The sequence below is a fragment of the Pteropus medius genome, unplaced genomic scaffold, assembly GCF_902729225.1.
Source record: "Pteropus medius unplaced genomic scaffold, Ma_sr-lr_union100, whole genome shotgun sequence".
NCBI lineage: Eukaryota > Metazoa > Chordata > Mammalia > Chiroptera > Pteropodidae > Pteropus > Pteropus medius.
Window position 1 is genome coordinate 22,642,501 of NW_024351729.1, and position 19,509 is coordinate 22,662,009.

At 42.9% G+C, this 19,509-nt stretch overlaps 1 protein-coding gene and 1 pseudogene across 1 annotated transcript in view; both read left to right on the forward strand.

The window, feature by feature from the left end:
• The window catches only part of CYP27A1 (cytochrome P450 family 27 subfamily A member 1), a 30,810-nt gene extending 12,562 nt beyond the window's left edge, over window positions 1–18,248 (forward strand). Inside the window, exons 2-9 of the mRNA XM_039844791.1 lie at window positions 13,970–14,160; window positions 15,567–15,766; window positions 15,894–16,091; window positions 16,258–16,430; window positions 17,004–17,170; window positions 17,363–17,444; window positions 17,524–17,733; window positions 17,876–18,248. Of these exons, the coding sequence (XP_039700725.1) occupies window positions 13,970–14,160; window positions 15,567–15,766; window positions 15,894–16,091; window positions 16,258–16,430; window positions 17,004–17,170; window positions 17,363–17,444; window positions 17,524–17,733; window positions 17,876–17,989 (1,335 nt within the window). The 3' untranslated portion in view covers window positions 17,990–18,248. The remainder of the gene's footprint in view (window positions 1–13,969; window positions 14,161–15,566; window positions 15,767–15,893; window positions 16,092–16,257; window positions 16,431–17,003; window positions 17,171–17,362; window positions 17,445–17,523; window positions 17,734–17,875) is intronic.
• On the forward strand, window positions 10,934–11,052 carry LOC120587900 (uncharacterized; annotated as a pseudogene).
• Window positions 18,249–19,509: the final 1,261 nt, after the last annotated feature.

A 19,509-nucleotide genomic window follows, 5' to 3' on the forward strand; every position in this document is an offset into this window, starting at 1 on the left:
AATTTTACTGATAAGAACTTGTACCAAATCTGTTCTGTTTGTCTTGGGCAACATCAGACGAGAGTCACCACAACTATGGTTCTCTGTAGGTCCTATTTGGAGTGTAGGCTGTAGCCAGGCACCCCACAACTAGATGTGGCAGCAACCATGTATACCCCACCTCAGCTGACCCCTAGAAGTCCTGGGCAGTATGATTACCTGTGCCACCCATGCTGAAGAATTTATATCAACCTGTGGCAAATGAACAGAAGAGGTAACAGGATGAGGCTTAAGAGATCAAATCCATGTTCAGAAAGTTAATCCTGTTCTGTCTGTCATCTTTAGTGAAGGCTGATTCTTTCTGAAGTCAGGGCTCTTGGGAAGTTTCTAAAAGTTTTTAGATTCAGATTCTCTTTGGCCAGCAGTCGAGGGTAGGTGGTAGCAGCCTGGGTCAAGTCGACCAGATGCCCTGTAGACAAGAGCTGAGAAAGAGAGATTAATAGTCCTTCCTTTCACCCACAACGGACAAGGGTTGACCCTTGATGTCCCACAAGCCAGAGGTGCTCATCTCCTTCCACACCCATGTGACCAGACCCTCAGTAATTATTCCACACTTTGTCCCAGTCCTTCTTGTGTCTTACCCTCACGTGAGCCCTGGTTTCTCCCGAGGTGCCTCAGTCATTTCTTTCTTGTGTTCCTCAAACTATCCTAGAGTATCTCCCACCCCCTGACATGTGGGCCATGTCAGGACTACTTCAGTTGTCACCTCATAGTCATGATGATTATCATCAATATCCATAATTGCCCAAGAGCAGCTTTCATAGCCAGTGGCAAAAGAAGCACCAAGTTAGAGCAGTTCACACCTTGGCTCTTCTTGCTGCTTACAAATTTCCATAGCCTGGTTTCCCAAGGGGTAGGTGTGGGAAGAAAAAGGTAGAATGAGGAGCGTTAATTAAGTGCTTGAGTCCCTTACAGCCTATCTGAGCCTCTTCCCACATCCCCAACTCATAATGAAAAATTCTGTTTAAATGGGAGGTACCCTTCTGGTGAATTGCCACATGAATATTCCAAACTGATTTTCTTAGGTGTATGTTCCACTGGGAGCTGAGCTTTGGTCGTCCAGTTATCTTTTTAGGTTTTTCTTTTTAAAGTCCATTTCATCTTTCAGTGGCACCTGCTGCCTGGGAATAATCAAGGGCATGTAAGGTCCAATAAATGACCCAGGGAGGTGCCCACTGCTGGGTACTTTTTACTGCAAAGGTGGCATCATTGTCTGGTTGGATACTCTTGAGGAATCTGCATATGCAGCACGGTTCATGTAAGGAAGGGTCTTTGACTAGTGTGCTCCCCCATCTGTGGATAGAGACGGCAGTGCCATACCTTGAAAAGGTGTCTACTGTAGTCAATAGGCATACGTTTGCCATGGGCTCCAGTCTGCAGAATTGTTAGTCACTGACACATGTAGCTCAAAAGCCTTATGAGCGCTGACTAGCCCAAGTTTAAGGGTGGTCTCTATAGTCTGTTGGATAGTTTTCTTGAGTACATCTGTGTGTACTAGATCTTTGATTAAGACAATGATCTTCCCTGCTATCCCTTCTTTTTCTCTGAAATCCTGTCCTGCTTTATTGATACCCCATGGCTGAGCTGAGAGAACTAGGTGGACTCCTGGCAGTCCACTCAGTCCACTACCACTGTTCTATATGTGGCATTCCCTCATTGGGAACATCCTTTACAATCAAGAGAAGAATTACATGCACTGAACACGTCTATTCCCATGATATATTCAGCAGTATCCATACAACCACTCAGTGTGTATATTGGCTCAAAAGGGCTCATCCACTGTGAACCTTTTATATGTCAATTTGGCTAGGCCATGATGTTTGGTCAAACACCAGTCTAGATGTTGTTGTGAAAGTAGACTTTGAGTAAAGCAGTTTACTCTCCATAATGTGAGTAGGCCTCATCCAATCAGTTGAAGGTCTTAAATGAAAAGACTAACATCCCCAGAAGGAAGGAATTCAGCCCCTAGACTGCCTTCAGACTCAAGGCTACAACATCGACTCCTGTTAGAATCTCCAGACTTCTGTCCTGCCCTCTAAATTTCAGACTTGCCAGCCCCCACAAATGCATGAGCCAGTTCCCTAAAATAAATCTCTCTGTATATACATGTGCAGTAAGTCTCCACTTAGTGTGTTGCTAGGATCTGCGACTTTAAGAGAAACGACATATAATTAAACCAATTTACCATGAGCTGATTGGTATAAACAAGAGTTGAGTTTCTACAGCATTTCCTCAATGTCATAAGGAAATGACGTTAAAGAAACAATATTATTTGAGGACCTGCTATAGACAGACCTTTTGGTTCTGTTTCTCTGGAAAAGCCTAATACACCCTCAAAATTACATCAGCCCATTGTCCAATCCAGTTAAAATAATTTTTCAGCCATACCCATGGAAATTGGCACCATACTGATTCATGCTCCAGTGTCTGAAAGGGCTTAAAAGTTTTGACAACCTTAGTTGCCATCAAGTCCCCAACACAGCTTGGCCAGTGCATAAGAGCTCTGGTCTTGCTTAGGGAAAGAGGGACTTGGTTGGGCCTCTGCCTTCATCCTGTTTTTCTTAAAGGAGGTAAGATCTGGATAGAGAGGTGGTGTGAAGGCATTGGATCAACACCACTCCAAATAACACGGACCTCAGCAAGGGGGTATAAAATCTCTTGGCCCTCCTCCTGTTTGTCCACAGTAAAGGTCAAAGTTGACAGGGGCTTCTCCCTTTACAAACTGGATCTTTCAGTTTTATGGCCCTCTCATGCTTGATATTGAGAAAGAATGTCCTTCATGGGCAAACCATCGATTTCTAATTTGGAGACCCCCTGGCATAATAGCTAGGTCTGTATGGTCCTGCATTCTGGACATCTGTATTCCTACATTCTGCCCCTGTATTAGCTTGCCAGGGCTGCCATAACAGTGGCTTAAATGGCAGATACTTATTGTGTCACAGTTCTGGAGGTCAGAAGCCCCAAATCAAGGTGTTGGCGGGGTTGGTTTCTTCTGAGGGCTCTGAGGGGGAGGGTCTGTTCCAGGCCTCTTTCATTACCTTGTAAATGGCTGTCTTCATGTTCATGTGACATTCTCCCTGTATGCAAGCACATCTGCATCCAAATTTCCTCTTTACGAGGCCATCAGTTATACTGGATTTGGGCCCGCCCTAATAACCTCATTGCTTTATAACAATTTTATTAAGTGTTTTGATCATAAATGGATGCAATATTCATATTGATATGATCATATGATTCTTATTTTTAAATTTGTTTATGTGGTGTATCACATTAATCGATTTGCATACATTGAACCATCCCTGTGCCCCTGGGATGAAGCCCACTTGATTGTGGTGTGTAATCTTTTTAATATGTTGCTGTATTCAGTTCACTAGTATCTTATTTAGGATTTTTGCATCTGTGTTCATGAGAGATATTGGTCTGTAGTTTTCTTTTTTTGTGTTATCTTCATCAGGTTTTGGTATCAGAGTAATATTGGCCTCATAAAATGAGTTGGGAAGTATGGCCTCCTCTTCGATTTTTTGGAAGAGTTTGAGAAGAATAGATATTAAATCTTCTTTGAATGTTTGGTAGAATTCATTGGTAAAGCCATCTGATCCTGGACTTTTACTTTTTGGCAAGTTTTTGATGATTGTTTCAATTTCCATACTGCTGATCAGTCTGTTTAGATGTTCCAGTTCTTCTTGATTCAGTCTAGAAAGATTGTGTTTTTCTAAGTACTGGTCCATTTCTTCTAGGTTATTAAATTTGGTGTTATATACTTTTTCATAGTATTCTTGTATGATCCTTAGTATTACTGCGGTGTCAGTCATAATTTCTCCTCTTTCATCCCTGATTTTGTTTATTTGTGTCCTTTCTCTTTTTTCTTTAGTGAGTCTAGCCAGGGGTTTGTCAATTTTATTAACCTTCTCAAAGAACCAGCTCTTTGTTGCATTTATTTTTTCTATTTTTTTTTGTTTTGTTTTAAATTTCATTTATTTCTGCTCTAATTTTGATTATTTCTTTCTGCTGACTTTAGGCTTCATTTGTTCTTCCTTTTCTAGTTTTTTAAGATGAAGCATTAGGTTGTTTATTTGGGCTCATTCTTGTTTTTGCAGATAGGCCTATAATGATATGAACTTTCCTCTTAAGATCACTTTTGCCATGTCTCAAAAGTTTTGATATGTTGTACTATCATTATCATTCGTTTCTATGTATTTCTTGATCTCTTTTATTTCTTCTCTGACCCAGTTATTCCTCAGTAGTATGTTGTTTAAGTTCTATGTATTTGTGGTTCTTTCTGCTTTCCTTTTACAGTTAATCTCTAGTTTCAAAGCATTATGATCAAAGAATATGGTTGGTATGATTTCAACCCTCCTATATTTGTTGAGGTTATCTCTGTGTCCCAGTATGTGGTCAGTTCTTGAGAATGTTCCATGTGGACTAGAAAAGAATGTGTAAACAGCTGTTTGGGGATGGAAGGGTCTGTAAAAGTCAATTATGTCCCGTTGGTCTAATGTGTCATTTAAAGATGTTATTTCCTTATTGATTTTCTGTTTGGATAATCTGTCCATATCCGACAGTGGAGTATTTAGGTCCCCTACTATGATTGTGTTTTGGTCTGTTTCTCCCTTTAGTTCTGTTAATAATTGCTTTACATATTTTGGGGCTCTCTGATTGGGAGTATAGATATTGATAAGTGTTATGTCTTCTTGGTGCGTGATTCCCTTTATCATTATGAAGTGTCCCTCAGTATCTTTCTTTACCTTTTTTATTCTGAAGACTATTTCATCTGATACTAGTACCACTACACTCGCTTTTCTCTGAATGCCATTTACTTGAAATATCATTTTCCACCCTTTCACTTTGAGTCTATATTTGTCTTTGGAGCTGAGATGTGTCTCCTGGAGGCAGCATATGGTTGGGTTTTGTTTTTTGATCCATTCTGCAACTCTGTGCCTTTTTATTGGTGAATTCAGTCCATTTACATTTAGAGTGATTATTGAAATACGAGGTTTTCTTATAGCCATTTTACCTTTTGCTTTCTGATAGCTCGGTGTTTCCATTGCTTCCTTGTCCTTATGTTTCTGTTTTCTTTATTTTGGTTGGCTTTTGTGGGTTTTCCCTCTGGTTCTTCTTGTTTTATGTTATATATATCAGTTCTGAATCTTTGATGTGTGGTTACCATTACGAATATGTAAAGGATAGTTATATATACACAGTTGTTTCTTCTGCATGTGCCTTATCTCCATTCCCCTTTGCGAATTTGGATCTTTGAATCCTCCCCTTTTCAGTTATTGTTATCTCAATTTGTCCCTATGTCTGCTAAATGTTCATTACTATCTTGCTATAGCAATTCTCTTCTTATTATTTAAGCTTATAATGCCTTGTTCTAGTAAGGGTTGCACTCCTCTGCTTCTATTTGCCTGATAGTCACTTTACTCCTAATTATGTATTTATTTTTGTCATTTTGTTTTAGGTGAGCTGACCCCTTTCAGTATTTCCTGTAGTGCAGGCCTCATAGTGAAGAATTCTCTCAATTTTTGTATGTCTGGAAAGGTCTTAATTTCTCTTTCATATCTAAAGGAGAGCTTAGCTGGATACATTATTCTAGGCTTGTTGTTCCTTTCACTTAATAGTTTAAATATTTGATTCCATTCCTTTCTGGCTTGTAAAGTCTGTGCTGAGAAGTCTGATGATAACCTAATGGGTTTTCCTTTATAAGTTTTCTTCTCCCTGGCTGCCCTGAGAATTCTATCTTTGTCATTTATTTTTGATAACTTTAATACAATGTGTCTTGGTGAAGGCCTTTTAGGGTTGAGATAATTGAGTGTTCTGTGGACTTCTTGAATTCCAAGCTCCAGCTCATTCCTTAAATTTGGAAAATTCTCGTCAACTATTTGTCTGAAAATGCTTTCTAGTCCCTGCTCCTTTTTCTCACTTTTGAGAATGCCCATTATTCTTATGTTTCTTCTTCTGATGGTATCAGCTAGTTCTTGTATTTCTCTTTCATTATTTTTCATTCTTTGGTTTTTCTCTTCTTCTTTCTGATTTATTTCTAGATTTCTGTCTTCAATATCACTGATCCTTTCCTCAATTTGGTTGACTCTATTTCCCAAGCTTGCTATTTCATTTTTCACCTCTTGCAGTACGTTTATCTTCAGAAGATCTATTCTGTTCTTTTTGAGGGTTTCAGTTTCCTTGCTCTGCTCATCTAGGTGTTTTTTCAATTCCTGAAATTGTTGATATGATTTGTTTAGGAACTCACTGAGTTTTTTCAGAAGTACCATCCTGAATTCTCTGTCATTTAAGTTGCATATTTCTATGTCTGTAAGCTTATTCTCTGGAGATTTTTCTCTTTCTTTCTGAGATGCCTTGTCACCTTGGTTGTTCACGGTGTTTAATGGACTATTTCTCCTCCTGGGCATTAATGGAAGTGTATTCTGCTGTTTTTCCAGAAATATTTATTATATAAAAGTCTCTCTTTAGCCTGCTGCAAAGAAGATGCTTTTCTTTTGGTTTCCAGTAGGTGGCGACTAAGCTTCTTGGATCCCTGCTTTCTATAAAGCCTTAATAATGCCTTTTTAATTTTTTTGTAGACATTTAATCATGCTTGCTGCCCTCAGTTTCAGTCCCTGTCAGTGTCAGTGACAGTGTCGGCAGCATAGCTCATATGCCCCTGGGGCTCCTCAGTGATTGGGGGAGGAGCTCTCTGGGTTGGGGGTTGGGGGCTGCAGCTCAGCCTCGGTTTGGCAACGCGACCGGTAAAAATCAGCTGTTGTTTTTCTGTCATCTTGTTTCTCTGCTTTCTGCCCTGATGACTGGGCTCTGCCGCCAGCTGCGTGGAGCTCACAGCTTTCCCAGGCAGGGCTGTTTAGGGAACTTACCGCACCTTCTCCCCTCCCCCTCCCCCTACAGGGAGCTTCAAGGGCTGCGAGAGGCAGCTTCTTTATTTCTCCCAGTCCATCCCTCCGACACCCAGGGTTCGGACCTGTGGTAGCTCTTATGTGCAGATCCCACGCTCAGACGTGCTGGTGTGCAGTTTGGGTGTTTTTTGTTGAGTTTTAGATGTTCAGCTTATTGTTGTTTCAAGGAGGGAGATCTGGGGATGTCTCTCACTCTGCCATGTTTCTCCACTCTCTCCATAATCTCATTTTAGCTGGATTCCTTCCATAAAGACTCTGTCTTAAAGTAAGGTCACATTTTGAGATACTTGGGGTTAGGACTTCAACGTATGAATTTTGGGGTGACACAATTCAACCCATAACACCCCCTTAGGCTAAAGGGCATTTATCTTGATCTGTGTCCAGGCTTCACTTCTGGGAAGTTTGTTGCCCAGAGCTAAATAGTTTTCCAGAGTCTATCATTGGAGTGCAAGAGAAGACTTAACTATCCTCAAAAGCCTGATGGTGCCCATTGAACAAGCCACTCAGTCTAACCCTGAGTGACCATCTCACCATCTGGGCACTCATGTTTCCCATTGTAATTCTAGGCCAGGGTGACAGTAGTCCTAAGGGAAGTTATGGTTTACCCTCTTATTATCCATGGGTGCTTATCAGGTGATGGTTTCACTATGGATCAGTCTTTACTTCTTCCTCCATGCTGATGTTATCAGTGACGCTGTTCTTGGCCAAGGTGGCTAAGAGCATGGGGTCAGTCCTTAGTTGAGGAATGGATTTCCATTCCCTCTCATCCAGCAGAACTGGTGTGCTTTTCTCTTCCTTTGGCTGGTGCAACCAAACTTCTAGTGTCTCGTTAGGTTTTTGCCCAAACCTATCTCAAATTCCTCTTTTCTTCCTCCTTGTAAGAAGGGACCTCAGCGTATCTCTGAGGAACTGACTGCCCTTGATGACCAGGGAGTATTTTATCTGTGGTCACAGCCACCTGTGTGTACAAAGCAGTTTCATTTTCCTAGTATTACAAAAGGGTAAGGAACAATCATAAAATGCTTTTAAAAACTTGTGTGGGGCCCTCTCCCTTTTTACTCTAAATACCAACATAACTAACTCACAAGGGCTCTCAGGAACAATGGTCAAAGACCCTTGTCACTAAACACGTCAACAACCCAGTCTGCTACTGCCTTCCAGGGTCCTGTTCCATACCTTGATAGCTGACCTGTAGGGTCTCACTGTCTTTTTTTTTTTTACAAAAGGATGTTGTGACCTTATCAGCTTTGGTGAGGAAGGGGTTAAAAACCCCGTGGAGTCAGTCTATAGGAGCAGCGAGGTGCAACTTTTATATCTGGAACATACTGCTTTTTAGTTGGTAAAAGACAGCAGTTTTTCTTCACCCGCCAGAGGGTTTCAGCTTTGTCACTCTGCCATCACTATTCCCAGAAACCACTTGACCACTTGACCAGTCACTACCACTGTGACCTTCAGCTTGCTAATCAGCAAGACATCATTATACAATGAAAACTTTGGACTTCAGAAGAATTTTCTTGACACTTTAGGAATGCTCACAATTAAACATTTTATTGCTGGTTGCACATTTTTGCAATAATACCTAGGAAGAATGGGCTCACAGGCATCTCACTCACCAAATCACTTTCCCTTTTGTCTCTCCTCACTGCAATTCTTACCCCAACCTATCTGTCGCTTTTTACAGAAACACAGACCAAAGAATTCAAAACAGGCACTGGAAGAATTCCACAGTGACTGGAAGCTCAGGGAATCTAGGGGCAAGGGGTTGGGGGTGGAGGGAGCTCTGTCAGTAAGAGCACTTTTATACTTCCTTTCGGTTTTCCGTAGCCTGCCAGAATAGATAGGACTGTGGGAAGACCCCAACTCCTCCACACTGCCAGTCTTATTTCTTCTAACCTGACCTGCATAATCTCCTAGTGAGAAGACCCTTCCTCTGCCACCCCACCCCACCCCCACCCATACTTAGCCACACCATGTGCTACTAGATCACAGGAATCTATTTGTCGCCTACCTGCCCATGGCCCCAGGTCTCTAAAAGAGCATTGTAACTTTGCCAGCCCCGTGATGAGTACCAAATGCATCAAGTTCACACATTAGACAAGACAAGGCCAAGGCCTAACAGATTCTTCTAGGAAAGATACAACAGGCCATGTTTAGATTTAGATAGTTTATTATTTACTTAGAGTGTGAAAAGAAGAATCAGCCAACGGTGTCAGTTCCCTGAGATCCTTGTCCCACACATATAAAAGAACAACCCTGAAATAAAAGGGGTCTGATCACTGCAATTTAAGTCGTGGGGTACCCTGTAGTTGAGGAGCCCCTTTCAGACTGCAGTGACTTGGTTTTATATTCTTCAACTCTTTTCTGATGGGGTGGGGCAGAAAACCCACACCTCATCAGAACCTACAGAGCATGAGAAATTGTCTCATGATAATCTCCTAAGGAACTTGAGAATTGAGTACAAGGTGGCCTCAAGGCAGCTCCTTGCAGGCATCCAGGCTTCTAGCATCTGGGAGGGTCACAGGGCAATCAGCCTAAAGACTCAGAGAAGGCTGGTTTCAAGGCTTTCTGTATTTGGATACATGCCAGGTCAGGAGGGTACCATGGTGGAGCTATTACCCAACAAAGTGACAAAGCTGTTAGTGTTGGGGCCGGAGCTAGAACAAAATCTACTGCCAAGTAGTCCCTGACCCCTTAACTGATACTGCCAGCTGTGCATAACTGAGCTGAGATAAAAACACTTGACAATGAGACAGCCACTTTTTTTCCTATGAAAATTACCATTGTTTAATAAGAAAATATAAAGACACAAAATGAAGAAACTCCAAGTCTTCTATAATCTTGCACATGTCAAAATACCTTGTATGCATAGGCGCTTAATAAGCGTTTGTGAAATGAATCCATAAATACACAGGTAACCTTGGGGGTAAGTAAGCATTGTCCCTGCTTGTTTGTCCTTGGTGAATAGGCATCCACACTTTACCCATGTGTCACCTACAAATCTATGTGTTTTTAAAAATGAAAGCATACCATATATTCTCTTTTGTAATCTACCGCTTACTAAAAAACACATATGGCTATCTTTCTATATCAATTAACACTTCTATAACAATTTTTAATGAATGAATTCAACACTCTCCCCATTTGGAGTCTCACCTGGAGGAGGCCAGCCCTCCCATTCATCCTGGAAAGGATCCCCGGGGAACTCTGTTCTGAGAAGTGGTACTTAGAACCTTTCTGAGAACCTTGGCGCTTTCTAACTGGCTCAGGTTACAGCCAGACAGAGCACACATCTCTCATGAAGTATTCTGTTGTCTTTCTAAAATAAGTTCTTATGTAAATAGATCCTTGGTAAGTTCCACTGAGTAAACTAACTGAGAGGAGGAATACAAAAGAAGAGCTAAGAAAGCAAGACCTAGGCGAAGGGGGAAAAATCCCAGAAACCTCCAAACTGAAAGCCAGGAAGTGGTGCTACAGTCTTTGGATTCCAGGGAAGAAGCTGGTTCCCGAGAAAATGGTTATTGATCCAGTGTTTTGAAACATAACATTTTTTTTCTGATTCCAAGATACGGTAGAAGTTTTGAAAAACAGATCACAGTATAAAGAAGAAAGTAAATTATCTATAAACTGTGACTCAGGGATAACCACTGTTTGCATTTTGATAAAAATCGTGACATGTAATTTTACTTGACCTTAACAAAAGGAAAAGAAACCAAACTTCAGATAAATATTTTTTCAAAATGAGATATTTCTTGAAAAGAATTCTCTAAAATTAAATAGTGAAGAGACATATTAAGAGGTTGAGGGTATTGCAGAGGTTCTCAAGTGGGATGTCTTTACCCCCATGGAAATGTCTGGAGACATTTTTGGTTGTCACAATTTGAGGGAGAGGGGTGCTAGTGGGTAAAGACCAGGGATGCTGCTAAATATCCTACTATGCTCAGGACAGTCCCCACAGCAAAGAATTATCCAGCCTCAAATGTCAACAGTGCGTCTACGGCCATGCTACCCTGAACAAGCCCGATCCCCTCTGATCTTGGTAGCTAAGCAGGGTCAGGCCTGGTTAGTACTTGGATGGGAGACCACCTAGGAAGACCAAGTGCTGTAGGCGTAAAAAAATAAAAAATTAAGGGATTGTAAGATGACAAGGTCCTTGCAATCTGTGAGGTCAACCAAGGATTGCCTGGCCTAAAATAAATAAATTAATTAATTAAATAAAATAAAAATAAAATTAAAAAAATGCCAACTGTGCTGTGAGAAACCATGGTTGTTGCATAGTTGTGAGTTGTGGGGTTTTAAATAGCGCAGTTTTAAAGGGCGTAAGTTTGATTCTAGTTAGTAAGACAGTTTTCTCAGGGGTCAGCAGGGTAAGTGGTTGAAAGCACAGCCTCCAATCAGGTGGACTAAGTTTGACCTCTGACTCTTGCCACTTACCAGTAAAGTGACCTTGAGTAACCTCTTTGGGTCTCTGTCCTCATCTACAAAATTGTCCTAATGTTAACCTACCTCATATCGCTGTAGTGAGGACTGAATGAGCTAACGAAATTAAAATGCTTGGAACAGTGTCTGGTATATACTAAGCTCCATGAAAATATTTGCAATTATTATTAATAGTATTTGTTATTAATATCTTAAACCAAATGGAATACGCAAATTAAACTTACTTTTAGAATAATTCTTCTAAGGAATTTAGCATAAAAAAAATAGATGATATATTAAGTTCTTTTTAAATGGAAACGTTAAGAAAAATTAACGAAATGAATATCTAGGGCCCACTTCTAAATCTAAGGAGTATATACATGAATTCAGAGGTTCAGCAAGGCTTTCCTGTTTTCTAGAGTTACCTGATCAACGGCAGGTGACTTATTGTTTCCCAAACACTTTCTTTTTTTCCCCCCTTTAGACTGAAAAAATTTGAATGCGTTCTCATGGTTCAAAACTCAAAACAATAAAACAAAATATACATTGCACGGTCTTACTCCCACTGCTGTCCCCTCTTCCCTCCCATAGGTAATCACTTTAATTAGTTTCTGATGTATCAATCCACCTTTTTCCATACAAGTAAATGCAAATCCTGTGTATTCTTATTTAGCCCCTCTTTCTTAGACAAAAGATGTCATGCTTCCCCATTTAACAATGTATCTTGGCTACCTATCCATTTTTTCCATATTACAATCTATCATTTCATATTAGTACACAAAGAGCTGATTTATTCTCTTTTAAGGTGATACAATATTTCATTATATAGATGCCCCATACTTTGTTTATAAATTTGTTTGTAATTTTTATAGATGTTAGCAAATTGTCCTCCATATAGGTTTGTGTTGTTTTAGACTTCTACCAATAATGTATGAATATGCCTGTTTCTCTCCAGGAATCATTGTAGTCTGTAGACAACCAACTTTTCAAAATCATAACACACCGGCAGGCATTACTGGGAGGTAGAAATGGAAACAAGCCTAAATGGACATTGGGGTCTTGTCAAAGCTGCATCCCTAGGAACTGGCAGAATGAGCCATTAGGTCAGGGTGGGTTCTGGGCAATTGTGTAATATATTGAGGGCAATCGTGTCGCATTGGTCCTAGAAGAATTCAGTTTTTAATGCCAATAGTAAGACCCAGTAAGACTGGTGTTTTTCTAGACTATGAGTTGGGCGAAGTTTCCATCTATAATTTGAATGATAGATCTCTGCAATTTTGATGTCTCTTTTACAGAAGTCCTTTAGCCCAGTTTCTACACTGGAGCAGATTCTGAGCCTCTTAAAACCTCTTAGTAACATTGTGAGAGATGAAGTTCCTAGGAAACTATTATGTTTCATTTTTTTTCAGTTTGTGGGTATAAATTAGCCCATAAATTTAGTTTCAGTATTTGTGGATTCTTTTTACGTTTCAGCCCCACCCCTGGCCACCAAACCAAAATATTTTCTCCCTCATTTTCAATAAGTATAAAAACATTATAGCAATTTCACAGATGCTATGGTATCGATTTTCAAATGCTTTAGAAATTCTAAGATAAAATATTTAAGAATTACATTACCTAACACAACGAATAATTTTTTTTTTAATTCAAACCACTGAGTTCCTATCTGGATTCTGACTTTCTCATTCAGCTTCTTATTTTCCCTGGAGTTTATAAACGTGTTTCTTTTTTCTTGTTGATTGTATGAGATATTTATCTTCATCTTGTTAACAACAAGCTGCACTAAATTTGAATGCTTCTATTATATCTCATTGAAAGGCTTAGTTTTTTAAAAAGCTTAGGCCCCAAGTATTTACACCTCAACATACTTCAGTTTGCCACTGTAACCCAGGAGCCCCAGGCCTGGAACTTGCACCTGGGTTTATATATTCTGGGAAAACCACCAGTAGGACCAGAGGGGTGAGGGAAGGAAGCTTTAGCAGAAGAGGCTCCTTCTGACCAAGTGCAAACAGAGCATTTATGCTCACAAGCAGAGAGCGGGGTCATCTCACCAGGGGAGCAGCCAGCTATCTTCTCCGATGGATTGGAGCAAGATGCGCTGCTTAGTTACAGACGCAGATAGCGTCCATGAGAATGCGGACCTGCCACCTTCTTGAGCAGAGCAAGCAGGTAATGTCCACGGGAACAGCAGAAAACGTCCTCAGGAGTAGGCACTGTCTAGAACTCTTTGTGCCCTGCCTTCCTTATCGCTGTAGGCCAAGAAGCCATCTGTCTTCTGAGTGCGTGGAGGGGCTATGTTCTGAGTTAATCCTATAGCTACATATCCCATTTTTCTGAAATCTCTTTCTCTCAAGGACCTCAGCTCCCCCAGTTCCTCCAGTTACACCAGATACTCATTGCTCTCAATATTCTAACACCTGTATGCCTATTTTTTTCAGTGTTCTTCTTTTGGAACTATAGGCTATCCCAGTGCCTACCTCCTACACAATGTGATTTTGCCCAGCCCACTTGCAATGGTGTAGCCATCAGAACTCCTCCATCCCATCTTCTCTCCAGGAAGTGTCTGTCTGGCTGGGCCATGGTTATTTAGCTTTGGTTGAATCCCACAGGTGCTGAACAAGGCCAAGTATGGTCCAATGTGGATAACCCGCATAGGGTCTCAGACTTACGTTCACCTGGCCAGTGCCCCACTCCTGGAGCAAGTGATGCGGCAGGAGGGCAAGTACCCAATACGGGATGACATGGATCTATGGAAGGACCACCGGGATCAGCAGGGCCTGGCGTATGGCCCCTTCACCATGTGAGCTGGGGCCTGAAGGGACTTGGACAGGGCCCCAGAGGGCCAGGCCCAAGGATATTTAGTGGCACTGGGCAGCCAGTAGATAATGGGCAGGGTAGGATCTCCTTGCATCCCCTGAACCTGACACCCAGTCTAGAAAGCAGTGGTTGGGATGGGCTGAAGCCCAGGGACCATTTATTGTCTTTTCCACTGGTATCTTGTATGACTTCGAACAAATGAGTTATTTCCCCTTCCCTGGCCTTATGTTTCTCATATGTAAAATGGGAATTTTCAACTACAGTATCTCCAAGGTAACTCTAGGACCTTTCCAGCTCCATTATTCTACATTATGGTTGAAAATATACCAACTCAAATCATAATAGGACATATCTGTTTATAGTTGACAAAATGTCATCACCATGTTTGTTGGGAGGGCTCAGTTTAATTTTTAAAATAGTCCCCAAATCATGTATTGTATGCTTCTTGTCAGATGTAAGTTTCATGGTGCTCTCCACCCACAGAGATAGATGTAAGTCCTAGTCTTGTCTTGAAGTTATACCTAGAAAAGTTATTATTATTTTGGCAGTGACAAATTGAAGGATGAGCTGAAGGATGGGCTGAGTACATTATATACCCATATACCAATTGTGGTAAATAATTGAGAATCACTGGTGATAAACCATTCCCAATGCCACAGATTGTAATTGGATCTATTACAGGTTTTTTATTTTTGTTTTTGTTTTTGTTTTTTGGCTATAGTATGTTCACAGAGCTCCAAAAACAATTAATGGCATTTTATTTTCTCTAGTTGCTTGACATCCATGTTTTAGTCATTTCTTAAGGGATTAAAGTTGATCCTGGTGGTGGTAATAGTAGCAGCAACAAAGATAATAAGTAACTATGTGTTTATGGCATGCCAGACATTGGGCAAGTCTCTTTTTATTCATTCTTTCATTTTATCATCGCAACCTGGCTATGAAAGAGATAGTAGTTTTATTCCCACTTCGTAGATGAAGAAACTGAGACCCAGAGAGGTTTTTGCATCTCTCGCCTGAGTTGACACAACTAGCGAGTAGTGGAATAGATCTGAACAGCACTACTACGAGAGAGGCACTCTTATTCCCATTTTACAGAAAAGGAAACTGAGGGACAGAAGAGTTCAGTCACCAGTAATCATCATACTTGTGATTTGTCCCCTATACAACCTGGTTCTAGATGGCCACCTTAACCACTTCCACTCTGCCGTAGTGAGATTCTGAAGTTTTGTGCTTCGAAGATTCTGTCATTTAAAAGTTTGGTGATTCTGTAATTTAACATCTAGGAGTCTGAGATTTTCCTAGATTGTAGGGGTCTCAGGGTGGGAAGATGTCCTCTAAGCTAACCCCTCTCAGATACTTACGTTTGTGCTGCTCCTCCATTCCCTGCAGGCAAGGACAGCGCTGGTACGAGCTGCGCCAGGTTCTGAATCAGCGGATGCTGAAGCCAGATGAGGCTGCGCTCTACGCAGATGTTCTGAATGAGGTGATTGACAGCTTCATGGCTCGACTGAAACAGCTGCGGGTGGAGAGTGCCTCTGGGGACCAGGTGCCCGACATAGCTCACCAGTTCTATCACTTTTCCTTGGAAGGTACCTTTGTTGGGAGAGGGACTGGGTGGGCATGGGTCGGGGGTAGGTTGTGCTTACCTTCCTCAAAGCTTTCTGGGTTCTCTGTGCCATGACACTGCCTCCTGTGACGGCCTTTGTGCACTGCCAGCAATTTGCTACATCCTGTTTGAGAAACGTATTGGCTGCCTGGAGCGGTCCACCCCACAGGATACCAAGGCCTTCATCAATTCTGTCGGGCTCATGTTCCGCAACTCACTGTATGCCACCTTCCTCCCCAAGTGGACCCGACCCCTGTTGCCCTTCTGGAAGAGATACTTGGATGGCTGGAACACTATCTTCTCATTTGGTGAGGAATTCAGGAAAGGAAGTTAGGCGGTAGGTCCCAGGGTCTATGCATTAGCAGTTTCTCCCAACATTTTTGCCCTCATGCTACCACCTGCTGGTGTGGCTCTTGGTCCTTGAAGATCATGACTTTTGATCTTATACTCCCCTGTTCTTCATTGTCCCTGTAGGAAAGAAGATGATTGACCAGAAACTCAAGGACATAGAGGCCCAACTGCAGACAGCGGGGCCAGATGGGGTCCAGATATCTGGCTACCTGCACTTCCTACTAAATGGAAGACAGCTCAGTCCTCATGAGGCTGTGGGCAGCCTCTCTGAGCTGCTCATGGCTGGGGTAGACACGGTGCGTGAGGGGGGCCGACGAGGAGACCAGGGGCTCCCAGCTCCCATCCTGAACAAATTCCCTATTATCCCCCACTTGAACCTGACCTTCGTCCCTCCAGGTACCTGCTTTTCTTTCTGTAACATGGATATAGAACTAGAAGGAGGGCAGGGAATTGTCTTTTTGTAAGAGGGATTCATCCATCACCTCCTAGAGCCTCTCAAATGGCTGGAAAGTTTCATCTCACATCTAATCCAATTCTCTTGCGCTATTAATTTAAATGGAGAGTTTAACAGGTTGTCCACCAGCACCTTCATTGTAGGATCTCTTTCCAGTCCTGTGTCACGTTGGCTTTCTCTCTGCTACAGTCTCCTCTGTTGTTAGAATGCGATTCTCCATCACTGATGCTCATACCGCTGTGGAGTCACATTTAGCGTGGAGGGCCCCCATGAACCTCTGTCTTATTCTGCCATTCTCACGGCAAATTAGTTTCTCTCCCACATTCTGCCTTCACCCACTCACATACCCTCCCATTACCTAACTGGCTCTTTCCTGGAAATCCCTCCTCACTTCATCTCTCATTCTACCTCCTAGACATCCAACACACTGACATGGGCCCTGTACCATCTTTCAAAGAGCCTAAAGATCCAGGAGGCCTTGCATGAGGAAGTAGTGGGCGTGGTGCCAGCTGGGCAGGTGCCCCAGCACAAGGACTTGGCCCACATGCCTCTACTCAAAGCTGTGCTTAAGGAGACGCTGCGGTAGGCTGCTGTTCCCTGGAGCACAGGGTCTGTATGTGGGGAGGACTCAGAGACAGGAGTGGAAAGTGGGAGCTGTTGGGCTGAGGTTAGGGTCAGGGGTGAGATGGGAAGAGGGGCTTCAGGGACCAGAGAGGAGGGCACTCTGCTTCTCCTTGGATCATGAGACAGGCCTGTACTTTCTTTTCCCTGTAGTCTCTACCCTGTGGTTCCCAACAACTCCCGGATAATCACGGAAAAAGAAATTGAAGTTGGTGGTTTCCTCTTCCCCAAGAACGTGAGTGGGGCTAGAAGGCCAGGGTTCCTAAGGTGCCCCACAACCCTAAGCTGATGTGTTACCCATTCTTCCTGTGCAGACTCAGTTCGTGTTCTGTCACTATGCTTTGTCTCGGGACCCTAGCATCTTCTCTGAGCCAGAGAGCTTCCATCCCCACCGCTGGCTGAAGAGTCAGCCTGATAACCTCAGGGCCCAACACCCATTTGGCTCTGTGCCTTTCGGCTATGGGATCCGGGGTTGCCTAGGCCGCAGGATTGCAGAGTTGGAGATGCAGCTGTTGCTGGCAAGGGTGAGTGGGAAGAGGCAGGTGTGTGCGTCAGGGAGGCCTTGGGGAGGCTGGCCTTGGGGAAGCATAGGGTGGGTGCGTGCAGAGGAGGGGAGCGGCTGGAGATCACAGACTTTAAAAGCCCTGTGTGCATTTTGTCTCCCAGCTGATCCAGCAGTACAAGGTGGCCCTGACCCCTGAGACAGGGGAGGTGAAGAGTGTGGCCCGCGTTGTCCTGGTTCCTAATAAGAAGGTGGACCTGTGTTTCCTGCAGAGATAGTGCTGAGCTGGGCCCCTGCCATCTTAGGGCCCCTGCCCTGGCACAGGAATTCCTGGCCATGGCTTCGTCTCAGATGAGGAGGGAGCAAAGGCGGCTGCCGGAGTCCAAAGGCTGAAGAAACTCAATGCATTGCCACGGAAGTGCTGAGATTTTGCCACTTTTATTGTTTTGTGCAGTTCCCACTTAGATAAAGAGCCATATCCTTGTCGCATTACTATCCTTGGGGGAAAATATAGAATAAAGGGACTTTTATTGATAATTGGAGACCATTGTCATTCTTTTTGATGACCCATCTTCCGAAATCCTTTCTGTTTGGGGAATGCCCTCTCCCCACTTAGGACTCTTGGTGGGAGGCAGAGTCACCTCCCTCCATGGACACTGAGAACGTTGTTTGCTCTCCCAGACCTCACAGAGAGGCCTTAGCTTCATCTGGCATTGGCTGAGGGCCTGTCTGAGCAGGAGCTGCAGGAGGCCCCCCAGCACTGAGAGCAGCACCCTATTTTGAACAGAAAGGACTTAGATATAGGAGGTGAGGTGCTACACAAATTGTTGAAAGAGCTCTAAGCTGGGCCTACAGGAATAACTCCTAGAACATCACTAGGGCATTGACTAGCCTGGAGAGCACCATGTTGGCCACACTCAGGAGAACGAGAGTTGGCCAGCTCTTGATACAACTATTAGCCCCAGAGCTACTCCATGTCTCTCAGGTCTGTGCTAGCAGAAAAAAAAAAAAAAAGATGCTCTCCTTGCTCCTACCTATTAATACCCATGAAACCAGTAGTCACTGAACTTGAACCTCTGCTAATGCCTCCCGACCGCCCTTGACGTCAGAAAGAGCAGGAGCAGCAGAAACGTGGCATTTGTCACACTACCACTTTCCAGATCTCTCTCACATACATCTGAGAGCTGGAACCTAAGTTCCTCCTCTGACTCTAGCTGTAAGGGAATCTGGGGATTGTAGTTTGTAGCTTTCAAGCCTATTTGGTACAGAAAACCAACTAGAAGGAAAGTAGGTAGGTTGGCATTGAGAGCCAATGTATCATATCTCAAGCCTGAGAAGTCAGTAAGTCCCAACTTCCTAGAGTCCTAGTCTCAGCTGTAAATTTCTACTGAGTCATAGAAGACTAAAGTCAAGTTCCTTGTGTGTCTGTAGGGGTTTGAGTTTGAGCCCATTTTAAAAAGCATGTAATTACCCTGATTAAAATCCTTCAGCGGCTCCCCTTGGCACCCAGGCAAAATCCAAAGTCCTTACTGTGGCTTAGAAGACGCGTATTCCGCTACTTTGCCCTCAACTCTTCCCCCTCACCCTCCCACCCAGATACTCCTTCCACAGCTCAGCACTAATTCTTTGTATGTCCCTGAGCACATAATGCTCTCTCCAGGCTCGATACTTTGTACTTAATGTCCCTTCTCCTTGGAACATCCTCTTCACCAACTGCCATGTCATCCCAGAGAACTTACTTTTCCTTAGGACTCAGCTCAAATGTCACACGGCTTCTGCAAAGCCTTCCCTGGCCTCT